The sequence below is a fragment of the Acanthaster planci genome, linkage group LG06, assembly GCF_054643075.1.
Source record: "Acanthaster planci isolate LZ-2023a linkage group LG06, COTS_SCS, whole genome shotgun sequence".
Lineage (NCBI taxonomy): Eukaryota > Metazoa > Echinodermata > Asteroidea > Valvatida > Acanthasteridae > Acanthaster > Acanthaster planci.
In genome coordinates, this window is record NC_141782.1 from 4,183,557 (window position 1) to 4,205,075 (window position 21,519).

The 21,519-nt window shown below is 39.6% G+C and overlaps 1 protein-coding gene across 2 annotated transcripts; it reads right to left on the minus strand.

The window, feature by feature from the left end:
• Positions 1-2,493: 2,493 nt before the first annotated feature.
• LOC147798748 (monocarboxylate transporter 13-like) lies at positions 2,494-11,499 on the minus strand. Of its 2 annotated transcripts, none has more exons than XM_087138209.1 (4): positions 11,167-11,499; positions 9,474-9,614; positions 7,148-8,155; positions 2,494-6,164 (listed from the first exon to the last, which is right to left on the minus strand). In XM_087138209.1, exons 1-4 carry the CDS (start codon positions 11,369-11,371, stop codon positions 5,677-5,679), a joined length of 1,842 nt encoding a protein of 613 aa, XP_086994335.1. In that variant the 5' UTR covers positions 11,372-11,499; the 3' UTR covers positions 2,494-5,676. The 2 variants fall into 2 exon arrangements, with proteins under 2 accessions (XP_086994335.1, XP_086994336.1); XM_087138210.1 differs by lacking the exon at positions 11,167-11,499 and adding an exon at positions 10,964-11,142.
• Positions 11,500-21,519: the final 10,020 nt, after the last annotated feature.

The following is a 21,519-nucleotide window of genomic DNA, read 5'->3' on the forward strand; positions in this document are numbered from 1 at the left end:
GTTTTTCCCTGAACACTCCCGTCCGTTTTATGGTATCTTTCTTGTGCAAGAAGTCTTGAAGAATCTCCTTATATGGACTTGGCGCGAGCGTGGCGAGCCGCGTGAGCACAAACTATTGACCAATAAGAATTGATTAAACTGTCTGGTATCCAGGTGCCAGTGCGTTTTTACACAGCGTACTCTGTTCGTCTTCAGGAGACTGACAGAGACTGACTGAAGACGGACAGAGTACACTGTTCGAAACGTCGAGTTATTCCCCGGTTCTTCTCAGAACCACACACACTCAAGAAAGAGATAGATACATGGTGCTACCGCAATCATTTTACTCATCTAGTTTCTTTCACCATGAAAACCTTCAAGTCCTATCTACAGCATCAACGAAAACAATTACAAGCAGTTGAAGTCAGGTGTCACTGACACATGCCCGGTAATATGCGCGCGCATACGCTCGTATTTTTGTTGAGGAACAGCGAGTGCGATTTTCATAATTATAGCAGGGCAGGGCAACCATTGCTAGTGTGTACCTGGAACTGAAAAGAGGTTGACGAAGTTTTTCAGAACTGTCTTATTCTATTTTCAGTCCGCAAACCTCGCAGCATGTCTACGATCAAAGCTGGAAGTTGTAGATTATTTTCGGATAAGTGTATTTGCTGGCTTCCCTTGCTGTAAACAGCTTAGGGTAGCGGATACATGCGTTCGGTTGGTGATTTAGTCGTCTACCCACCGTGGATTGCACAAAGTGAGGTTCGATGCAGCTTCTGACAGGAATACCTCACGGAGCAGAAATGGACCTGAAGTGTGTCAAATAATACTCAGTAGAACAACTGAATACTTAGCAGAGCCATTTGTGTCAAAATATGTACATGAATTTTCATATCTATTCTAAAACCCAAAGAAACAAAACAACACACGAAACATGATTCACTGGTAAGGAATTCTTACTTTTTTTTTATAACCCACTTTCTTTAAAGTAGCACTCAATGCTTGAAGATATGTTTTGTGCAAAACAGGCCAACTAGATGGATTTTTAAACTTGATGTCTCGTTCAACTGATTTCCACATCTTTGAAGTCAAAGCCAATTTTGTTTGATGTGTGCTTTTACAATCAAGGAAGTATTGTTGTGGTAGCTTCACATCAACGACAACGAATACTTGATTGTTCAATGGCAAACGACCGGTCCTTAAATATTTTACCACAGGACAGAAAATTTAAAAAATAGTGTAAGTAGAAATAGTAGAAATACATTTTTAAATCACAAAAAAGAGCAATAAGCCTGAGGTATTTTATGCATGCATGTTCAGACCTGCGAGTCTTGTGTGTAACGTATACATACATAGGGTCTGTTACAAGATAATAATCTTTATTATCTTAATATGGAAAACCAGCTTGTAGGATTATGAGATGGCATGCAGTATGCCACAAACGATTCACAGATTTAAAACCTGAGAGAATTTTATTTTTTAGTAAGAATCAATTTTAAACTAGAGAGCGGTCGGGTTTCATTTGGCGATGCTTCCTTTATTAGGTACATGAAATTGCATAGTGTAATGTTCTATTTTTTCAATCCAGATAAAATGCATTATTCTCAGCAAACACAGGGTTTGTTGAAAACCCCTTAGTTAATTAGCTGTTTGTTGGCATGGTGTTGTAAACATGTAGCTTTGAGTGCAGGTGCGAGGTAGCTTGAGTCTCTGCTGGCTGGCAGAGGGCTAAGGAAAGTTAAAGCTATAGCGTTACTATTTACAACCAACATGCAAGAAAAAGGTTATAGACCCCTACATTGTTATAATTCAGCGACGCGCGCTGAATAAGACTTTTGCGAATTAATTTTGAATAAAATCCAGTACGCTGAGTTCTTTTTAATTCACGTAAACATAACAATTGGAATTCTCCGCACGACAGACATTGTTGCTATACCTTGTGATTCGAGGCAAGCCAATTTGCTTAGTTACAAAAGAGATGCGTTGCTGTTCTCAATGGATAAGAAGGGCACAAGGGAACCAGTCCATTCCAGAGATGGTGGACACTGTGCAAAAGCTTGCCCCGAATCACGGGCTATCGCAACGGTGTCTTTAGTCTAGGGAATTACAATTGGTACGTTTGTGTGCAATCAAATAACTGGGTGTACCAGGTTTTATTCAAATCTAACTCGCAAATGGCCTATTGCTGGCGCGTAAAGTTCACTTCGGCACAGCCGTCCGAAGCTGCTGCTTGTTAAAATAAACCCACCGCCTCCCCTTCACCACCAGACCCTTGCAGAAAACAAAAAAAAATTGTATCAGGAATTGGCAGAGAGCGATGGGCAGTGCCTCAATTGAAACTGATATGATAAACAACTTTAATTTGGAAATATATATATATTTGGAAAAATATTACAAATTCTTAAATCTTTGCACGTTATTTTTCCTATCCAGGGGGTTCCGGAAGCGCGCCATCAGGGGACAACTTTCAGGCTCACACATATTAATTATGCTGATGCGTGGCACCCCAAATAACGTTTTTCTTAGCTAAATTCTTTCAACCAACCCGGAAAAAACAACTAACAGCCGCAAAACAAGTTTTTATTAACATCAGAAACCTACAAGCCTAAAGTGGAGTTAAGCTATGAAGATTTTACAGGGTTTTCTGAAGACAATAGCGAGTCTAGGAGAATTATCAGGCTAAGATCCAGAGGGGATCTTGCAATGAACCCATAGGGGTCTTACTGTGCGTGTTCGGTTCAGGTCTAAACAAAAAGATAAAATGGCTTCAACAACGGCGAAAAATAAAGTAGCTACCCCTGCGGAAAAATGGCGACCCCCAGCAATAATCGGGCTACTTACAATTTTGATCAATTTATAAATTTCCTGATTCAGTGGGCTCAGAATTTTTATCCCTGTCAGGGTGGTGGAATGAACAAGCATTACTCTACCCTCTCAAAGTATTTCAAAATAAATTACCGGTACACTATGACCATCATTTAGCAAACGTTTCAAATTGCAAAGGTTTTTATGTTAAATCTCTGTTTTCGCATTATATTACGGATCTCCATGTAAATACCAAAACATATAAAATATATCTATATCTATTTTTGTACCTTTTTGTTCACATTTCTCATATTCCACAGATTAATGGCAGTTTTAAGTTTGAAACTATTCGGTAATATCATTTTTTCTCATTGAACTTTTATAGAAAATTTATTTTGTTTCTAAATATTTGTTAAACTGGATGTTAATCTTAGGTAACATAAATTAAAATTCAAGAAAACTTGAATGTACTTTTTTTAACATACAAAAGATGATTTTGTTTTGAAACTGAAATGGAAGCTCTTAATTCAAAGTGGCTTAAATCAACTTACACACAAAAAGTAATAGTGAAAAAACATCAAACAAAATAAGCCTATATAACAAGCCACATTTGTCTTTACATTAAGGTTAGTTTTCGAAATTAGGATTGAATGAAATTGTTGAAATTGTTAACCAATGAATGCAGAAGAAAAGGGCTGAAATTCTGGAATATTCTGGCAAAATAATTACAATAATTGAAACGATGTATTTAACTGGCAAACGTAAACAAACGTGTACAATATTACATTAATGGGGTTGAAGTTGCAATAGCCCAAATTGAAAAACACCATTCGAACGTATTCTCACAAGCAAATCCACTCAACCCACTCTAACCCTTTACGTTCTATCCTGGGCAAGTTAGTGTCGGGGAAGCATCCAATTTAAGTATATCAAACATGTCTTAAATATTACCCCATTTGATTTCTAATTGAGGTTTTAGGAATTATCTTGTGATTTTGGTTTACAAAATTGAATAAAACGAATGAATTTTGATAATCTTGGGTAAAAATTATTCGAATTCAAGAAAATCGCAAAGAATTTTCTCAATACAAAAGATATTTTCGACAATATAAAATGGAAGCACTAAATTTGCCAACACTATTTAGCACACAGTAAGTGACTTAAATTAACGTCCATCACTCAAAAAATGAAAGCAAAATGCAAAATGCTACATCAAGCTCTTAACAAATGACAAATGTTAACTAATGGACGCACAGTCACTGGCAAAAGGTAAAGAAAATGGGATTACTTAGGCTGGCATACTCTTCATAATAAAACATATTAACACGATTTCCATGAATAGGGTCCAAAAATAATCATTTTCTTCCCTCAATATACACCATTCCAACATGTTCTCTCATGGGTGTCCAATCAAAAGTCACACCAATCCTCTACCCGTAGTCTTCGTATCATGAACGAGGTAGTGTAGGCAAAGGTTTTAAGTGAAGAAAGGTTGGGCGTTTATAATGAAATGCTTGGATAAAAAGACGTGCATGTTTGAGTGTACCCAATTAACTAATTACGTCTCTCCCAAAGCAATTTGGGTGAAGAAAAATAAATATGTAGCTTCATTTCACATTACCTGAGACAGTTTACCCATTTCTGTTGGTCGAGAGCCCGCCACGTCACGGTCTTGTCTTAAATGGTTGATAAAACACCAACCATGCAGCAACAAAAGTTGCCCCTGAGAGACACACATAGCATGTACTTTTGTGCTTTACTTTATATTGCATTCAGATCTCGGGGTGACATTACAATTTCAAAACGTATTTTCATTTAGAACGCCAAACACAATAGTTAAGTACAAAAATTTTATAACTGAATTGTAACTTCAAGCGAACGGAAAAAATGAATGCCTAACATTGTCTGCTTTCCATAATGTATTTTAAGTGTGACGTTTCTACTTCTTTCCATCAGGGAAGCCACAATGTCCCACCAAAGGTGGATGGATTTACAGTACCAGAGTAATTTGGGTTCATTGAAATGTTACGTTTAAAATTATTTCCAGGGATTTTTTTGTTCTAACCGATCCCCCCGCCCGGTTTGATGTTTCTTGTTTTTGTGTTTGCTTATAGATGGAAGGATGATGGCTCACTGAGACACAGAGATGTCCCAAAGACCACGGGGAAATCGATTCACTATACCCGTCCACAAAACATGGCCCCTCCTTCCTCCGGAAAAAAATGGACGAGAAATAACTTTTACCGCTGGTTGTTATTCATAAAGTAGCACAGGGGGACCTTTTTAGGCGTTTGATTAACCCCATCGTATCTCCTTTTTCAGTTTAATTTCTTTGACTTGTAGACAGATAGGCACCATTTGGAAAATCAGGCGCCACTAAACAAATAGCATGTAAGAGTCTTAAAAAGTCCAAATGACAACGAAAAGTGATACAGCTTGAAAACCGTGCACTTTGGAAGATCATATTGGTCTTTAACAGTTCAAAACTATGTGTCCTTGCACACCTGATTTGGAGTAGCAGTCTCTTCACTTGTGACTTCGATACTAGTGATAACAGTTTGTGGCCGAGAAGCAAAGGCCATTTGGAGTATCTCCTACATCATGTACACAGTAATGTCAGAGTGCAGGTATTTACCTCAGACGATCGGACAAAGCGAATTTTTCCCCGCCTATTTGTGACTGTGATTTTTGCTAAGTTATCACATGAACTCAGTGGAATATCCAACAGGGGTCCCTCCCCAAAATGTTGGAAATTTGTGAAAGGCGCCACCATTTTAGAAACGGTACCACCACCTTTCGTTGTGGAGCTTGAGGATCCTCTTCTTCCGGACCTAAGAACCCGACATGCCACTGTATAAGCTTGGCAAAATTTGAAATTTCTCGAACACGTTAGGTTTTGTCAACGCTAGTTTTTTCACCTTCTTTTACAATAATATCATCAAAACGATCGACTACCATTGGATTCTCTATACCTTCCATTTTACAAGCTTCAACTTTACGCCCAAATCTGCGTCTCGAGCTGTGTTGCTCTCTCTTCAAACCAACAATTTGCTGTTGTCCAACGTCATCAACATCGGTCGAAATTCCGTTGAGCATAAACGTGCAAACAGGATTACTCACTCCTGTATCGTCGTCGTTCAAGCCATCCAAATTTGAATCGGCCGTTACAGAGTCTGCCGTCTGTTTACGATGATCACCTGTGGAAGCACTCCTTGGAAACTTGACATAAAACGCTGGAGGGAGATTCAGACGGGGTTTCTTCTGCTTTGCTTTCTGAAGAAAATACACGACAAGACAGAGGAACATTGCAATCAGAAGAATGGCCCCACCTGTGAAGAAAGCGATGTCGTACCTCTCCGTGGTGTCGTATGTTACACCTGAAACAGGAAACGATAATGAATATTCGCTTTAGATCCTTTCTTTAACAGAACCCTCTTTTACAGAACCCTCTTCTTTGGAAAACGTAAAGATCCTTGGCTGCTTCGTCGTAAGGTTCTTAAACATGGCATCATGGTGACAAGCTCTTTGTTAATTTCAAAGGAAGTTCATTTGATAAACGCAAAATCTACGATTTGTACAGTGTACGCTTAAATCACTTTTTGTAAAGCAAATGAAAATGTTAGAACCTGAAAATATGCCAGATCTGGTCCACCTGACTTCTTCAATAAGAACTAATGCACATTCCTATAGATTTTTGAATTGTTGATCATGTTCGAACTAAATCAGTCAGAAAATACGTTTTCGATGTCCCAAGGATAAAAGGCACAATGTTTGCCTCAAGACTACGAAAAACAAAATTGCCCCGTCCTTTCTGGTAAACACCAACTTCACCGTGCTTCCTCCACGAGGCTGGCTTTGCCCAATACGACCTTGTAAAATCACTAATGAGATATGCCGCAAAGAATTATTATATGCTAGTTCATACTTTACCATAGGGCAATTGTGACGTTCACTGTAAAGTTTAATCTCAATGAATCAGAAGATTGCATAAGATCTCTTTTGGGACGCGCGTTTTCAGGTTTGCTGAAAATATATTATAATCATTCTTAGTCTTGGATTAGTGTAACAGGGGAAAAATTGCCTGCCAGACTGCGCATTCCACCAGTGGCTGCAGCATATGCATTAGGTATATTGGCCTATGCATGTTTAATAACACTATCCAAACCTAAACTGCGTATGGCGGCGGATGGACATTGTGAGTTGAGAACGCAACACCCGGCCCGTATTGTTGTTTTCCTTACGTATCTTGTTGGATTATCAAGTAACATTAATTTTAACGAAAGAGAAGAAATGACTGGTGGAAATCTTTGGGACATTTTTACAAGATCAACTTTTTTGAGATATCATTACATGATCTTACCCGACACAAAGATGCCAATGACATTGCCAACATTCGTAAACAACAGCATAATTCCCAATGCTCCTGCGGCATCCGACTGTTGTACTTTGGCGCGTACGATGATCATAACCACAGAGGCCGACAGCCCAGCGGCTGCTCCCAACAATAAGGCTAAGACTGCCAACGGTGGAAAGATGGAAAAGGCTGGCATCAAGGAGACTGTCACACTAAAGATGAACAACGCCAACGTGTAAGCCATTTCACCTGTGATATATTTCTTATCAATGAACCAACCATACCCAATACGGCCCACTATGCTTCCGGCACCGAATAAGGACAGCAAGAGGGCGGAAGTCTCGAGATCAATGCCTACCGAGTTGGCACGAGCGACGATATACACAATACCCAGCCTCCCAAACCCGTGAAAGAAGGCCACAGTTATCGTGAGGATGAAGGCTGTGTTGCGTACAAATCGCCGAAGTCCATACGTATCGAGCAAGTAATGCTTGAGTCTCGAGAAGTAAGTAAGGAAACATCCCATACACGATCTTGGCGTTTCAGTGAGAGACGATGAGCTGGTTCCATCGTCTGAGGTTTGATGCCTGATAGCTTCTACGAAGCCAAGATTTTCAGCCAAGATAAAAGTAACAACGTCTTCTTCGATCTCATCGACTTCCGAGTCACGACCTGCCATGGTGTCTTCGGGATCTGTTTCATCCGTAAAAGTCTCGTTTTTTCCAAGATGTTGTTGTATAACACTATGCGCACGCCGTTTTTTCTTAGATTTCCCCCTAACCACTGGGCGCATGAGCGCTCCAGCAGCTACGATGTGCATATTTATTGCTGCTGTGATCAACATTGAACCGTGCCAGCCGTAAACTTCAATCAGGTAGGTAACTAAAGGTGGGAAGGCAAGTTGACCCGTACTTATGCCTGCTGATGCTAAACCAACGGCGAAGGCAAACCTCTTTTTGAAGTACATTCCCAATGCTTGGACTGCTGCTACATAAAGCATGCTTCCACCTGAGGCTGAAAAAATAAAGGTATTCTGTGGTGAATAGACCTATAGTGAGCATTCAATATCAACAAACCGGCGTCCACCAAAAGGAAAGCTTTTCATAAGTATCATTTACCCTAAATAAAGCCGACGGTAGGTACAGTATTCATACTACTGATTTGCTGGGCACTCTACCGAAACTTGGCTGTATTGTTTGTAAACAACACTCAAAACTCATGTTGCTATCGGGTTGATACCCACATTAGCGGTGGCAATCAGTCTATTAAAGGGGACATTTGTTGGGTTGTTTTAAGTAAGCTTGAAAAAGTTAAACCGGTAATGGGGTCAGGTTACGATGTACCGCTTTTATAATGCGCATGCATGGTCTTCTTCGAACACATTACAAAAACATATTAAGTGTCATCGCTACACTGAGCCAATTTTACCTATGGCTCATCAGAAAAAAAAATACCTAAGCGTTTACAACAAAGATCGAGACATGAAATTCTTAGTGCAGGAATATTGGCGTCAATATTAGCGACCAGTGATGATTATTTTTTACTTGATTCTGACTTCAATATTCACGATCAGTATAATCACAGTCGGATATTGTAACTTCATGAATCCGCAACAGTCAAATGGAAACATACAGATGTTTGTTCAGCAAATACAATAAATGTTTCGTATCAGGTATCTTGTGCAACTATAAGCGTTATCTAAAGGCAATAAAGGCAGTTACTTTTATACACTGTGTTTGTGTCGATAGGTGCTTGAGTTTGGGGCACCCACGTCACCAAAGCCAACATTTAAAATAAAAAGTTTATGATTTTTTTTACAAAATTAGTCATGGCCCATCGAACATAGAATTAATGTGACTGTGCCGAATATTTCAATATCCGAATATTCAAAGGATTATCAAATATTCGAATATTATATTCCCAATTTGAATATCCCATTTCAAAATTCATGGAAAGTGAGAATTTTCTTTTGTTTTAAAATGAGAAATATCTTACAATGATTCAAAGAGTAAGTTATTCATCAAAAACTTGAAAGTCGTTATAATGTACAATTGTGTGCGTTATTGCCACTGATTTTGTATATGGTTTCTTCATCAACAATCTGCCGGGTCGGTACGACCGAACATTCAATCGAACCGAAGGTCAAATATTCAAATAGTGAATTATTCGAATTGACTCAGCCCTAAGAATAGACTGGCAATGGCTGGTTAAAAGCGAAATAAGAAAATCGATTGATCGTTTGAACAGACAGCACGCAGTTTGGTCTCGTACCAGTGGAATGAATAAATTGAACAACCAATCCTTAGCCAAGAACTATTTAAAAATAGTTTACCTGTGAATCCGTTGCTGACTATAAGGAATCCTATCGTTGGTGATAGGGATGACAACACTGCCCCAGTCACGAAGATAACACCACCCGCCATCGTAACAACGCGGGGGCCTAATTTGGTGCAGAGTGCGCCAGACAAGGGACCTCAAAGAAAAAAACAGAAAAGTAGCTTGAGTGATTCAATTCAGAGAAAACTATAAAGACAGTTCAGAGAAAATTCGTCGAGGGTATGGGATTTTTGATGGACCTTCATAAAGAGTAAACGATTGGCAGTGCATCGGATATGCAAGTCGCGGATGAAAAGTGCTAATGCCACCCCAAAATATATAATAAATCAAACCCTTTCGCTCTTCCTTGATTTGGGTTTTAAAAGAGACAATGTCCACAACTGCAGCCACTGCTTGTTCGTAAACTGTAGCTTGTTTGGATCACGATACAGTTTGTAGGGCGAGGTCGATATCACCACAACACGGCCAGATAGATGTACATGCATATGTATGTATACCTTATAGGCACCAATAGATTTGTGACACTGCTAAGATTTCCGCCGTGGCGAGATATCCACACGCCGCGGCTAGAACGTGTAACTCGCCACGGCGAGATACTAGTCAGCGGAAAGATAATCACTCCCCGCAATCGAAACACTGACTCGTCGCGGCGATAGAGTAACTTGCTGCGGCGAAAAATTCATGCGGCCCTTATACGCTTCCGTATGTGATTAATAAAATTCGCCCAGTCATGAGAAATGATAAATATGAGTTTCAACTGCATCAAGGTAAGAAAAGAAAAAAAAAAGAAACATAAAACCAAATAACACAAATTAACCGAGTCTTTCAATGTGTAACTCAAGCCCGGGGGGGTTCTGAGCCCCCATTCAACCCCTACCCCAAGCTTCGATTGCAAAGAGTGCTCTGTCGATCCACTCCGTCGCTTGGGCTGCATGCATACTTGGGGGGCCGGCTTTAATACATAGCTTGAATGGACGTGGTTTATTAGTGGATGCCAGCTTGGAAGGAAAGAACGCTGCCATGGAGGTGAATCTCTATCGGTCGGAGGTTGTCTTTTGCTCCCTTAGAAAATAACCTGTGTTTCACCACACAAAATATAGGCCTTGATATTGGTACACTGCAGGGTAAATATTGCGTCAGGCTATGTGTAGCCTAATTATATATCCAGCGAGCGCCATCCCATGGATTTATAAATAACTATTTCCGTAAATTATCAGTGAGGACTGCCTCCCCAAGAGACAGTTTAAACGAAATGGAAAAGGGAAAGATCTTTAATATCGTTAACCGTTAATTAAACTGCCACCAACAGAATATGGCCCTAATAACCGTAAGGATAACAAGTGTGCCAAGTTACCGGTCCGATCCTGCTGAAACTGAATCAGGGTTTTAATTTTAAATTTCGCCATTTCGATATCTGAAACCTGACGTCAAATACAAGAGCAGTTACCGAGTCTGCAGATGAATGCAAAGCAACCTGGGACTTACATGTGTGACCCCACACCTTTGTACCGGGTTGGCTTGTCACAGAAATCATACGACGTGCTTGCTATCGAAATGATGACTCAGCGTCCTTTCCTTAAATAGCATAACCGGAATACGGGTGAAAGATTGTAGTTTACTGAAACAATGAAGAAACATGGTTTGATCTAAATGAAATCTTGAATTCAGATAAAATGTAAGGTACTTACTTATAAGTCCTCTCATTAAAATTCCCATCGATACAACTAAGCCCACAGTTGTTGCACTGGCCTCAAAATAATCCATCCAGATAGTCAAATACACACTCAGAGACGATGAATAACCGATTGATGTGAAGTAAGCCATGAACGCACCACAGTCAACAACCCAGGCCCAGCCGGAATCGGTCCGGGAAATTTTGTTCGTTCGTCTCATTTTGCTTGGCTGGCCACTGTTTCTTCCCCTGTGAAAACTGAGACGTGAGTTTCATTTCGCTTCAAAATCTTAATACTAGGACTGCGTCTCACCGATTGCATCAGTATACACATTTAATATAGTGCAAAGTACGCATTTACAAAATACTGACATGCGCAGTGTTCTACGGAACTGCAACTGTGCGTTAAAGGGACAGTCTCAGTTTGCCCGGCATATATTCATTAACTTAACGTAAATATTTGGCGAAAGCATACAAAGGGAATTAAGTCAGAGCATAAAACCACGGGCATTACAGTGAAATTACATGAGGTTACAGGCTACTAGGTACCATTTTTTTCAAGGGCATGAAATTCGTTTTCCGCATCCGTTTGAAAATTTGTTGGTTTGTTTTCAAATAGATTTATGGGGAGGAATATTAATTACTCTTGATTAAAAAGTATACATATTGTGTGATATTCTAAATGAGGGGCACTCTTTGCCCTGAGTATACTATCAATGATTCTGCTAGGTGTATAACCGAGTTCATGATTGCGGATCTATTGGAGTTTAACCCCAAGGGAAGTGCAGCAGTTGCCCCAAGGGAAGTGCAGCAGTTGCCCCAAGGGAAGTGCAGCAGTTGCCTAATAATCTCCTCTTTAGACAACCAGAGACCCTTCAACCCTTCTTGAATCAGACTTAGATCCGCTTCTGCTATAATATCGAAAAGTTGGCAAGGTGAAAAAAAGGACATTGTCATTTTGATGCCAGGGAGAACTCTCAGTCAAGCTCTATTGTTAACTGGCTTCGTCATATAAACTGTACATGTACATGTACATTGTACATGTACATGTACTGTACGTTTCGTCATTGGCCGTCCCTAACCTGTGACCAGCAAGGCCGGCGGCTGCCTTTCTCGTCGTGCACAGATGTACGTACTGTATGTGGCATGACCTGTTGGACAGCGAGTCACACACAAGTTCATGTACATGTACAGTACAGTACACGTAAGGTGTACATGTACATGTACATGTACATGTACTGTACTGTACTGTGTATTGTCCGCAGTCCGCGTACAGTGCAAAAATAAAGGGCGAACCGTGACCTCATGCAGCCATTTTGATACGCAAACCAACTAAGCCCGAACAAAAAGTACGAAAGACCACCAGTGCCATCAAGTACATTTTTTAAAAGTAGCTCTTTCCAAAGTTGGATACTGCGTTTTGATATTTGTTGTAGAACCACAGTGCCAGAATTTGCAGCAACATTTCTATAATTGATATTGTAACGTCTCTCTAAGGGTAGGGAGCCGTTGTAAAAAAAAAGATGGAGAGTCATGGGATTGACTTACACACACAACTGATTTATTCTGAATAACTGTTTACATCGTCCAAATTACAATGATCAATTAACTTCTGGTACAAGTAAGGTTGGATATAACTGTAAGGGATATTCAGCATGGAAAAAATCAAAGCATATAGGGCGTTGGTCTTCTATCTGATCAGTTCGCTCGGGAAACACTCGATGGGAAATTCATGCCAGAGCTATACACCGTGACTCCGGAATGGTCCACGAGTGGTTGTTCCCAGACAGCTGTCCGCTCGGGAATGATCGATGCTGACCATGTTTTCATAGCTGTGGGGATTGGCACCATAGAGCTGGGAACACATTGCCGAGTCACGGTATAAAGACTATCCACTGCGCCTGGACTGCAGGCTAAGGCTTCGAGAGTCGTGACGAGTAAGAAAGAAGTCTGCCTCATCAAAAAAGTACATGTAGGCCTATATGTACTTACTCTGAATCTCGTAAACGGAGCTGTAACAGCGAAAATAAGGCTTATACGAGAATGGAAGCTATTGGTTATTGACTATAGCGGGTTATGAAAGGCAAGCCTTGGAAAGCAAAACAATGACATGCAAAAGTGTAAAATATGAATCAGATGTAAAAAAGTAAAGTGGGTGTTTATGAGCGCCAGTAATCCTCCAGATATGGATATGCCAGTGTCCCGCCTGCAAGCCAGCCATCTCCCTTGCAATTTAACGGTTTAAGAGCCCGAGCTCCGCCAGTACGTTCGCAGGCTGCATACTCGAGATGTCGAGGGGTGGCATTTTGTCTGGTCAATCACTTGATAACTCATCACACCAACAAAATAAATAAACAAGGAACAAGTATGGAGTACGCGTGGGATGTGAGTGAATATGCAACTTGTGGATCTACAAAATGGAATTGAAATTTGCATGATGAAAAGACGTTAAATATTAGTGTTTGTTGCTTTGACAAAGTTCAGCAAGTGGGAAATGTTGTCGTTTGAGTTAGAAATTTTTAAGTGTCATTTGGTCTGAGGTTAATTTAAGTGACCTTTAGAGCGCGTGTCAGTAACAGACGTATTTCGTAAAGTTAGTGAGATTATGTTCGACATTATCATAAGTGTTGCATATTTCACAAAACCCATCAGGGTGTTTACCTATTTTCTTATGGAAACTATTTAAATTTTTGCATGTTCAATCATTTCTGCCACCGTGAGAGATTCCATGTGTTAGTGCGGAAGGAGACACTGGGTTGCATTTTTTGAAGAGAGGATACTTTCGAGCTTCCCCGTTCTTGTTGCCGTTGTTGCTTGAAATGGCTTTTGAGCTGATGTTTTATTTCTGTTATTGAGAAAGGTAAATTACAGTCAATACTGGTTTTCTCAGTGCCGTTTTTGGCAATCATGTCGACTTTTTCATTTCCTTTAACACCACAGTGTCCAGGTAGCCATTCAAAGGTGACTAGCTCTATTGGCCTGATTTTGAATTTTTGTTAGAGTGCGCCTAATATCACAGATGATTTGTTTCGCGGGATCGGATGCGATATTGCTTGTATAGCACTTAAACAGTCAGTGAGAATACAGGTTTGCATGGGTTGAACTTCTTCAATCCACTCGAGAGCCAATAAGATACTCATGGATTAATTAAGTTGAGGTATAATCCAGCTGTGTTGGTGGTCGGGTCAAATGAGCCGTCTGTCAGGGTAGTCTAGATATGGAGTGAATTATTCAAGAAAGTATGTATTATCTCTGTAGCAATGGATCTCTTTTCATTAACATCCATAATGTGTTTTATACGATTAAGGATTTCTGAAATGTCAGGTTTTAGTGTAATGCCAGAAGGGAAAAGCATTGTTATATACATGTAGGTTTTAAAATGTGATTTGTTAGCTCTAGCTTCAAAAGGTGTGTGGTATAGGTTATTTTTCCATTTACCAGCAAAATACTGTGATGTATGCATATCTTAGGCAGTATTATACACACTGCAAAAGTATTTTTGTGGCTAAGGTTAGTGGGGGAACCACCAAATCTACTTGTAATTTCTGTAGGGAGGTTCCATACAGTACTCCACAGCATACCCTCAAAGCTTGATGCTGTATGTTGTCGAGTTTATGTGTGTTCTCTAAGGCTGCTCAGTTGAAGTCTTCACATCTATACTCTAATATTAGTTTGATGAGAGTTTTGTAAAGATGGAGGAGGATACTACAGTCCGCTGCCTAATCAGCTCCGCTAACGCATCTGAAAATCGCCAACGCATGTGAAAATGTTTAGTTTGGCTTTTGCATCTGCTGACAATGTAATTGATGTGGTCCTTCCATATGTGGTGCTTGATCAAAGATCACACCCATGAATTTTGCTAATTGTTGAAACTTGATGTCAGTATCTTTAATTTTAGTTTAGAGGCAACATTTCGTTTGTGGGTGAAAAGGACAGCGTAGGCCTAGGTCTTTGGAGCAGATATTTTAAATCCCCACCTTTCACACCAGGAATAGATATTATTGAGGCTTCGTTGAACTTTCCTGGTAATGAAGTTCCTGTTAGACTTCCATTTTACAATATCATCTGCATATTGAGAGATGTTTATTCCAGTTTCAACGAGATCAATAACAGCGATATTGAAAAGTATTGGGCTGATGGCACTGCCTTGAGGAATGCCATTTTAAACAGTGTGTGGTTTAGAGAGTATTAATTAATTAATTAATTTATAATTATTATTTTATTATGTTAATGATTAATATTAATTAATTTCCGGTCAGCAGAAAAGTCATCGATCCATCTAGTAATGCGACTGCTGATTCCAAATGATTGAAGTTTTATTGATTTATTCCTTTTGGCCACTCTGTGTCATGAGCTTTTTCGAGATAAGCAGACCGCCAAGGTACTTTCTTTGTTGGCGAAGGTTTTCTGTATACAACACAAGCGAATGATGTGGTCTTTTGTGCTCCTCCCTTTCCGAAAACCATATTGGTGATTTTTAATTATATCATGCTTCTCCGTCCAAATACCAGAAAAGACTGTTGTGCTTTGATTTTGCACAAAAACGAAATGAGCGCAACTGGCCTGCGGTCGGAATTTTTGCCGAGGTTGAGGATAGGAGTGAGAATGGCTTCCTTCCATTGACTATAGGGCATTGTGATGTAGTCCACATCTTGTTAAAAACGATGAGAAGAAACTCTCGAGCTTTTTGAGGTATATGCTTGATGATATCGTTGCTAATTTCGTCTTTCAATTTTGTTTACTACATTGATAGCTATTTGAAGCTCTGATGTGCTGAATGGTTCATTAGTGAGGTTATCATTATCAACGGCCAGAATGAGGTTATTTTCGGCATTTTGTTTAGTTTCCAGAAAGGAAGTTTTGGTCACTACTGCTCGCGGCAAAGTTAGTAGCAAGTAGGTCGGCTATGTCTTCGTCTGAAATGTAATCGTGATTTCTATCTTTGAGGATGAATATACTCGCTTTAGAACTGTATATTTAGAACTGAATAATGTTAATATGATGAATGTTGTCCCAGATCTTTTTAGATGGTGTTTGGTGGCTTAAAGTACCACAGAGTTTTCTCCAGGCATGCCTTTTAGCAGTTTCAGTAGTTTTGCGAGTAACAGCACAAGCACGTTTGTAGGCTAAGAGGCCTTCAGGGTGACGGGCCAAGTTTTTCTTAGCAGTTTAAGAGCTTTTTCCGATGCTCGACAGAATTTTTACAATCGTCATTCCACCATGAAGTGGGTATTTTATAAATCTTATTTGGTGAGACTGTTGGAGTAGAATGGTTAATAGCCTTCGTATAAGGTTCTCGGTGTACGTATTGTAGGCCTCTTCGGTGCTGTCCATGGTGTTTGGTCCAGTGATAAAATTATCACTAGTTAGCTGAAAGGTGTCGTAGTTAACCTTTTTAAACTATGGACTAATGAAGATTGTGCTGTTTTGGTGCATACAGGCTTGACGCCCCCAAAATAACAGTTAGACTTGCGACACAAATTCGTCTGTCACCGTGCATGGTGCACTTTGTGACGTAGATAAGAATACATTTCGGACGTGCAGGGTGCAGTCCACTAATTCTAGTGAGGATTTCTGGCCAGCTCATTAGCATTAAAAGTGCCCCCACCCACAGTATCTTTTGAAAACGGAAATTGTGTGGCCCCCACCGTGGTGATGTTGTGTAAATCGTTGCCAGGATCACTAACTGGGTCTTTGAGCTTTCATATGAGAGCAGAATGTCTAAAAAATACGGTTGAAAAATGGTCCTAAGTGCCCGAGAAAGTTGAGGGTTACCACTTGAAAAATGGCTGGAATCAGACTTTGGAAAAAACACTTTTCGGGGGGTGATTTTCTTTTGTGGGAATAATTAAAAATGTAATTGGTTAACCCACAAAAAATTGAAAAGAAATTAAAAGATTAGGGACCAGACAATAATTTAATTTGAATTTAGAAATTTCAGGGATGTTGGTATGCATGTGATTGGGTCCTGAACAGTGCTGATTTTACTTTGTTTTCAATGGGGCTTGAATTAGTGGACTGTACCCTTGAACATTTTCGCGGCCATTTTGTTGGAGGTGACCCATGAAAGTGCGCACTCACTCTTGCATTAAGCAATGAGTGCACTGCACTAAATCAATGAAACAGCGTAAAATCAACAAAGATCGGAGCCCCACTGCGGGTAACTGAAGTCTGTGAGACCTCTCAAACAGCAACCAATGTGTTGTTTGGTTCTTCAGATTTTATTTTATTTTCAAATTTTAGTAGGTTAACTGATTAAATGTTTAATTATCAGCAAAAAGCAAACTCACTGTGAGTGAAAATTTCCAAGTCTGTTAGCAGCCATTTCTCAAATGATATCCCTGGACTTTCTTGGGCTTTTCTTACAAGATTTCAACAGCGTTTTTGTATGCTTTGTCCCCGGATAGGAGCCCTTGAATCTAGGGAGTTAATCCTAGGCCATACTTACATAATCCCAAAATTTCTTTGCGCACACCATCTCCTCTTTTTGAAAGAAACGGTAGAGGTACTTTTTAAGCGCCTTGGACAGGCAAAGAATGATTTTCCTTGAATTGGGAAAGTGCACCCCAATGGCCAAGCAAAACGTGTCAGGCTGGATACTCAATCAACATTTTTCACTAATTTAAATGACAACAATGCCAATAAATTTACTGTTACACTTTTTGAATGTTTTATTTGTTGAAGATATGAAACCCCGAAAAAAATTAGATCAAGGGTTGAGAAAATCTAATCCTAGCTATGACAGATGAAGGTCCAAATTCTTCAAGTAGGCTTATTTTCAATCGCCACATGTGTCGTTTCTTGTTTTAGTTTTTGTTTCCATTTGTTTGTTTTGTTTTTGTTTTGTTTCTTACATTTCTTAATCTGCTTTCTCCTCTCACTTATCGTTTTAGTAAATTGTGCAAGTTAGTGCCCATGCAAGCTTTTTAGGACACTAACCTTGCTTAAATCTACTGTAGTGTCTTCCCTCTTCCACGCTTCAGGTTTGTGGTGTACCGGTTACTACAACATCATCCCCACTGGTTAATTTTAACTGTCCCTGGTAGTCATTCGTTCCCTCGTCCAGCCATCTGATGCAACGGCAGCGCTAGTATGCTAGTATTCATGGCGTGTGGAACCCTCTCTGGAATCCGAGTAGCAGGTAAAGACTTGCTTTTACTCTCTAAGTAGCTTTAATGAGAATTTCAGACGTAAATGTTACCTAAGTAATCAACACTTATTTCCACATTGACATCATTTATAACAGGATTACATGTACATTTTAATTAGGCCTGCGTGTAATACACAGATAAGTCCATTGTTCTCAGCCAGCCTGCAAAAGTCGCACAACTTCGTCGAATTTTCTTAATAGACATGCTCCAAGTAGGGAATTTCGTAAAAAAACAAAAAAAACAAAAAAAAAAAAAAAAAAAAAAAAACAAAACAAAACACCGCACAACGCCTTGGGTAACCAGATGCTAGACTTGAATCAAGTCTTAATTAATTTTTTAGTCCTTGAGTCCCTTTGTCGCTTGGTCGACGGAAGTCCAGCAATTCGTGACTGTCTTTACACTTTGCTCAGCTATTGGAGTTCCTTTTGTAGCACTACACGTCGACAGGATTTTTTTCCAAAGGAAGCAAACCACATTTTCAGTTGTGTATCCAGGTTTTATGTTAAAATAAAAGACTTTTTCCCAACAATCCGCGGCCCTTTTCCGCAGTAATTTCTGTCTACACATCAATTCTTATACAAAACTATAAAGAAAACAATATAAAGAATTTATTCCCCTGTTGCCACCGCTACCCTCTTTGACTTTGAATAAGCCACTGCATATTTTCCAAACAGGGGGAAAGGGGGGTTTCCAAGAGGGTACCATGCACCCATTAACTACATTATCATGGTCATGAGGATCATTGGGTACAGATGTTCCTCTGCGGTAAAATACAAAAGGAAAACAAGGGGAGGGGAATTAAAGGGAGAGGACAGGGGAGAGAAAAGAAAGTTTCGATTCAACAACAACACCACCACCAACAAACAAACAAACAAACAAACAAACACCCCCAACAACCCCAACAAACAAACAAACAAACAAACAAACAACCCCAACACCCCCAACAAACAAACAAACAAACAAACAAACACCCCAACAAACACCAACACCCCAACAAACAAACAAACAAACAAACAAACAAACAAACAAACAAACAAACACCCCAACAAACAAACAAACAAACAAACAAACAAACAAACAAACAAACAAACAAACAAACAAACAAACAAACAAACAAACAAACAAACAAACAAACACCCCAACGCCCCAACAAACAAACAAACAAACAACCCCAACAAACAAACAAACAAAAGAATAAAATGCCAGAATAAAACTCCTTTTATATACAACTTTGTCAAGCGATTGGCAATAATCTTGGCCCTCGCCGGGATCCAATCGACTCAGTCCTTGGTGCGCTTCTGTTTAGATTTTTATTAAGAAAATATAGAGATATTCATAAGGTCATTTTCAACCACTTTTATTTCCATGATTGTCGACCTAATTATCAAAAATGTTGATTAATCACGTGAGTAGCTGGCCCGATGCGCCCTTGGCCATTGCTTAATGAGGGAGTGAGGGCGCACTTCAGGAGTCACTTTGCACCTCCGACAAAAAAGGCCGCGAAAATGTCAAAAGGGCCTGATAACAGCGCAAAATCCAAAAGAAATTGCGCTGCCTTGTGACGCTCAAGAAGATCATGGCCTCTTTGTTTTACTGGAAATTCAAAATTCTGACCATTGGGACATTTTTATTTTCTTTTCACAAGGTTTTTGTCTGGAATGTTTTTATATAGAGAGAGAAAAAATAAATACGTAAAATTTGAAGACTCGGGGCAAATGGTGATATAAACCTAAATATTGCCTTTAAATGATCTTAAATGCACTTCTGATCTTAACATTTCGTTCTTTTTTTTATATTTCAGTTTCCATACTTTAAGACTTACACAAAGTAGTTTCGTTATATGTAATGTGTGTGGGAATACACTGAGTCGTCTAATTGTGATGTAATTGAGATTTACGGAAATGAGAGGTCAATTTCTGACAATCATTAGGTCAGGCAATTTTTTTCAATTTCTTTACATTATAAGCAAGTAAAGTATTTTACAAAGGCATTTTCTGAGGTGAGTTTTAAAAAAGCCAAGGAAAAATAATTACAAGATCTAACGTTTTAAGTAAAATAATTTTTTAAAATAAACTGTTTGCACATTATTTTTCCTACCCAAAGATTCCAGAGGCGGTTATTTTTAGAGGTCAACTTTCAGACTATGGACTTGGTGACTTCTTACGATCATTCCCAAAAAGTACGAAAACTGGAGCCCACCATGAGATCATCCAAACAACTCTCATTGCGCTGCGTAACTTAGTGCCAGTTGGCGCGCCACACAACTGTTCTCGAAAGTACACAAGTGTAATCCGCTCCGAGCGGAACAAAAGAGAGCGTGTTTTTATGTTCTTGTTTTGTTTTTGACAACCACCACAGGCATATAAACGCATTTATATGTCTGTGGTACTCACAGCATGAGGCGCGCATGTTTGACGCTGAGCACGCTGAGTACGCGTAAACTAATTTATCCCGGTATGTGTGGTCTTTGTGTTCACTCAGAACGCGTGCAAGAACCCGCTTGTATCCACCTGCCTTTCTTTTCGCCGATTGGGGTTGCATTCAGCTCGGGGCGGATATTTTTAATGGTCCCGCCGTTAATATGGCAGCCTACAGCTCTGACGTTTTGCCCAGATCGCAGAATGAAAGGTACAGCTTAGAAGGTGTAATTGCTCAAAGTTACGAACCACATGTCAACAACAGACAGTATTTCTGACCGGCCACACTAGAGTCACTAAAGTTTGGTCTGCCTTCAATACACACGGCACATGGTAAGCGTGTGTCACGTTATCATGTACATGTACATGTATCCTACTGTACATGTGCACGCAGTGTTATGTACGTTAGCTTGCGATGTGATCGTATAAGAACTGAACTTACTGGCAGTAAATGCATTGCCATATATTGTTGCCTGTACTTTCGTGAATTATTTATTCACATTCATAAAGTGAATATACCTTAGCTACACATTTTAAGCTGAAGCAATATTACTTATTAAGCGTTGTGCATGTAGGCCTAAGCACAAATTACTGAAGACACGAGGCTTGGATGGAAATTGCAGTGATATGTCTCAACGTTGGCCATATCATTGTTAACAGTAACATGCATTATTTGCCAATCTCACTGGTTTACATTTGGAATTAGTTCACATGTATGGGCTTGCTCTAGTTTTACAAATCACAGCTAATTTGTTGCATTACTGATGCCTACATGTTTTCTTACATTCATATTGCTTGTAT

Excerpts from the sequence above, each read along its gene's own strand:
- LOC147798748 (XM_087138209.1), bottom strand. The coding sequence starts at position 11,371 with ATGAGACGAACGAACAAAATTTCCCGGACCGATTCCGGCTGGGCCTGG. Across the intron at positions 9,615-11,166 it reads TTTAATGAGAGGACTTATAA|GTCCCTTGTCTGGCGCACTC; the intron begins GTAAGTACCTTA and ends TTTTTCTTTGAG. Across the intron at positions 6,165-7,147 it reads CATTGGCATCTTTGTGTCGG|GTGTAACATACGACACCACG; the intron begins GTAAGATCATGT and ends TTCCTGTTTCAG.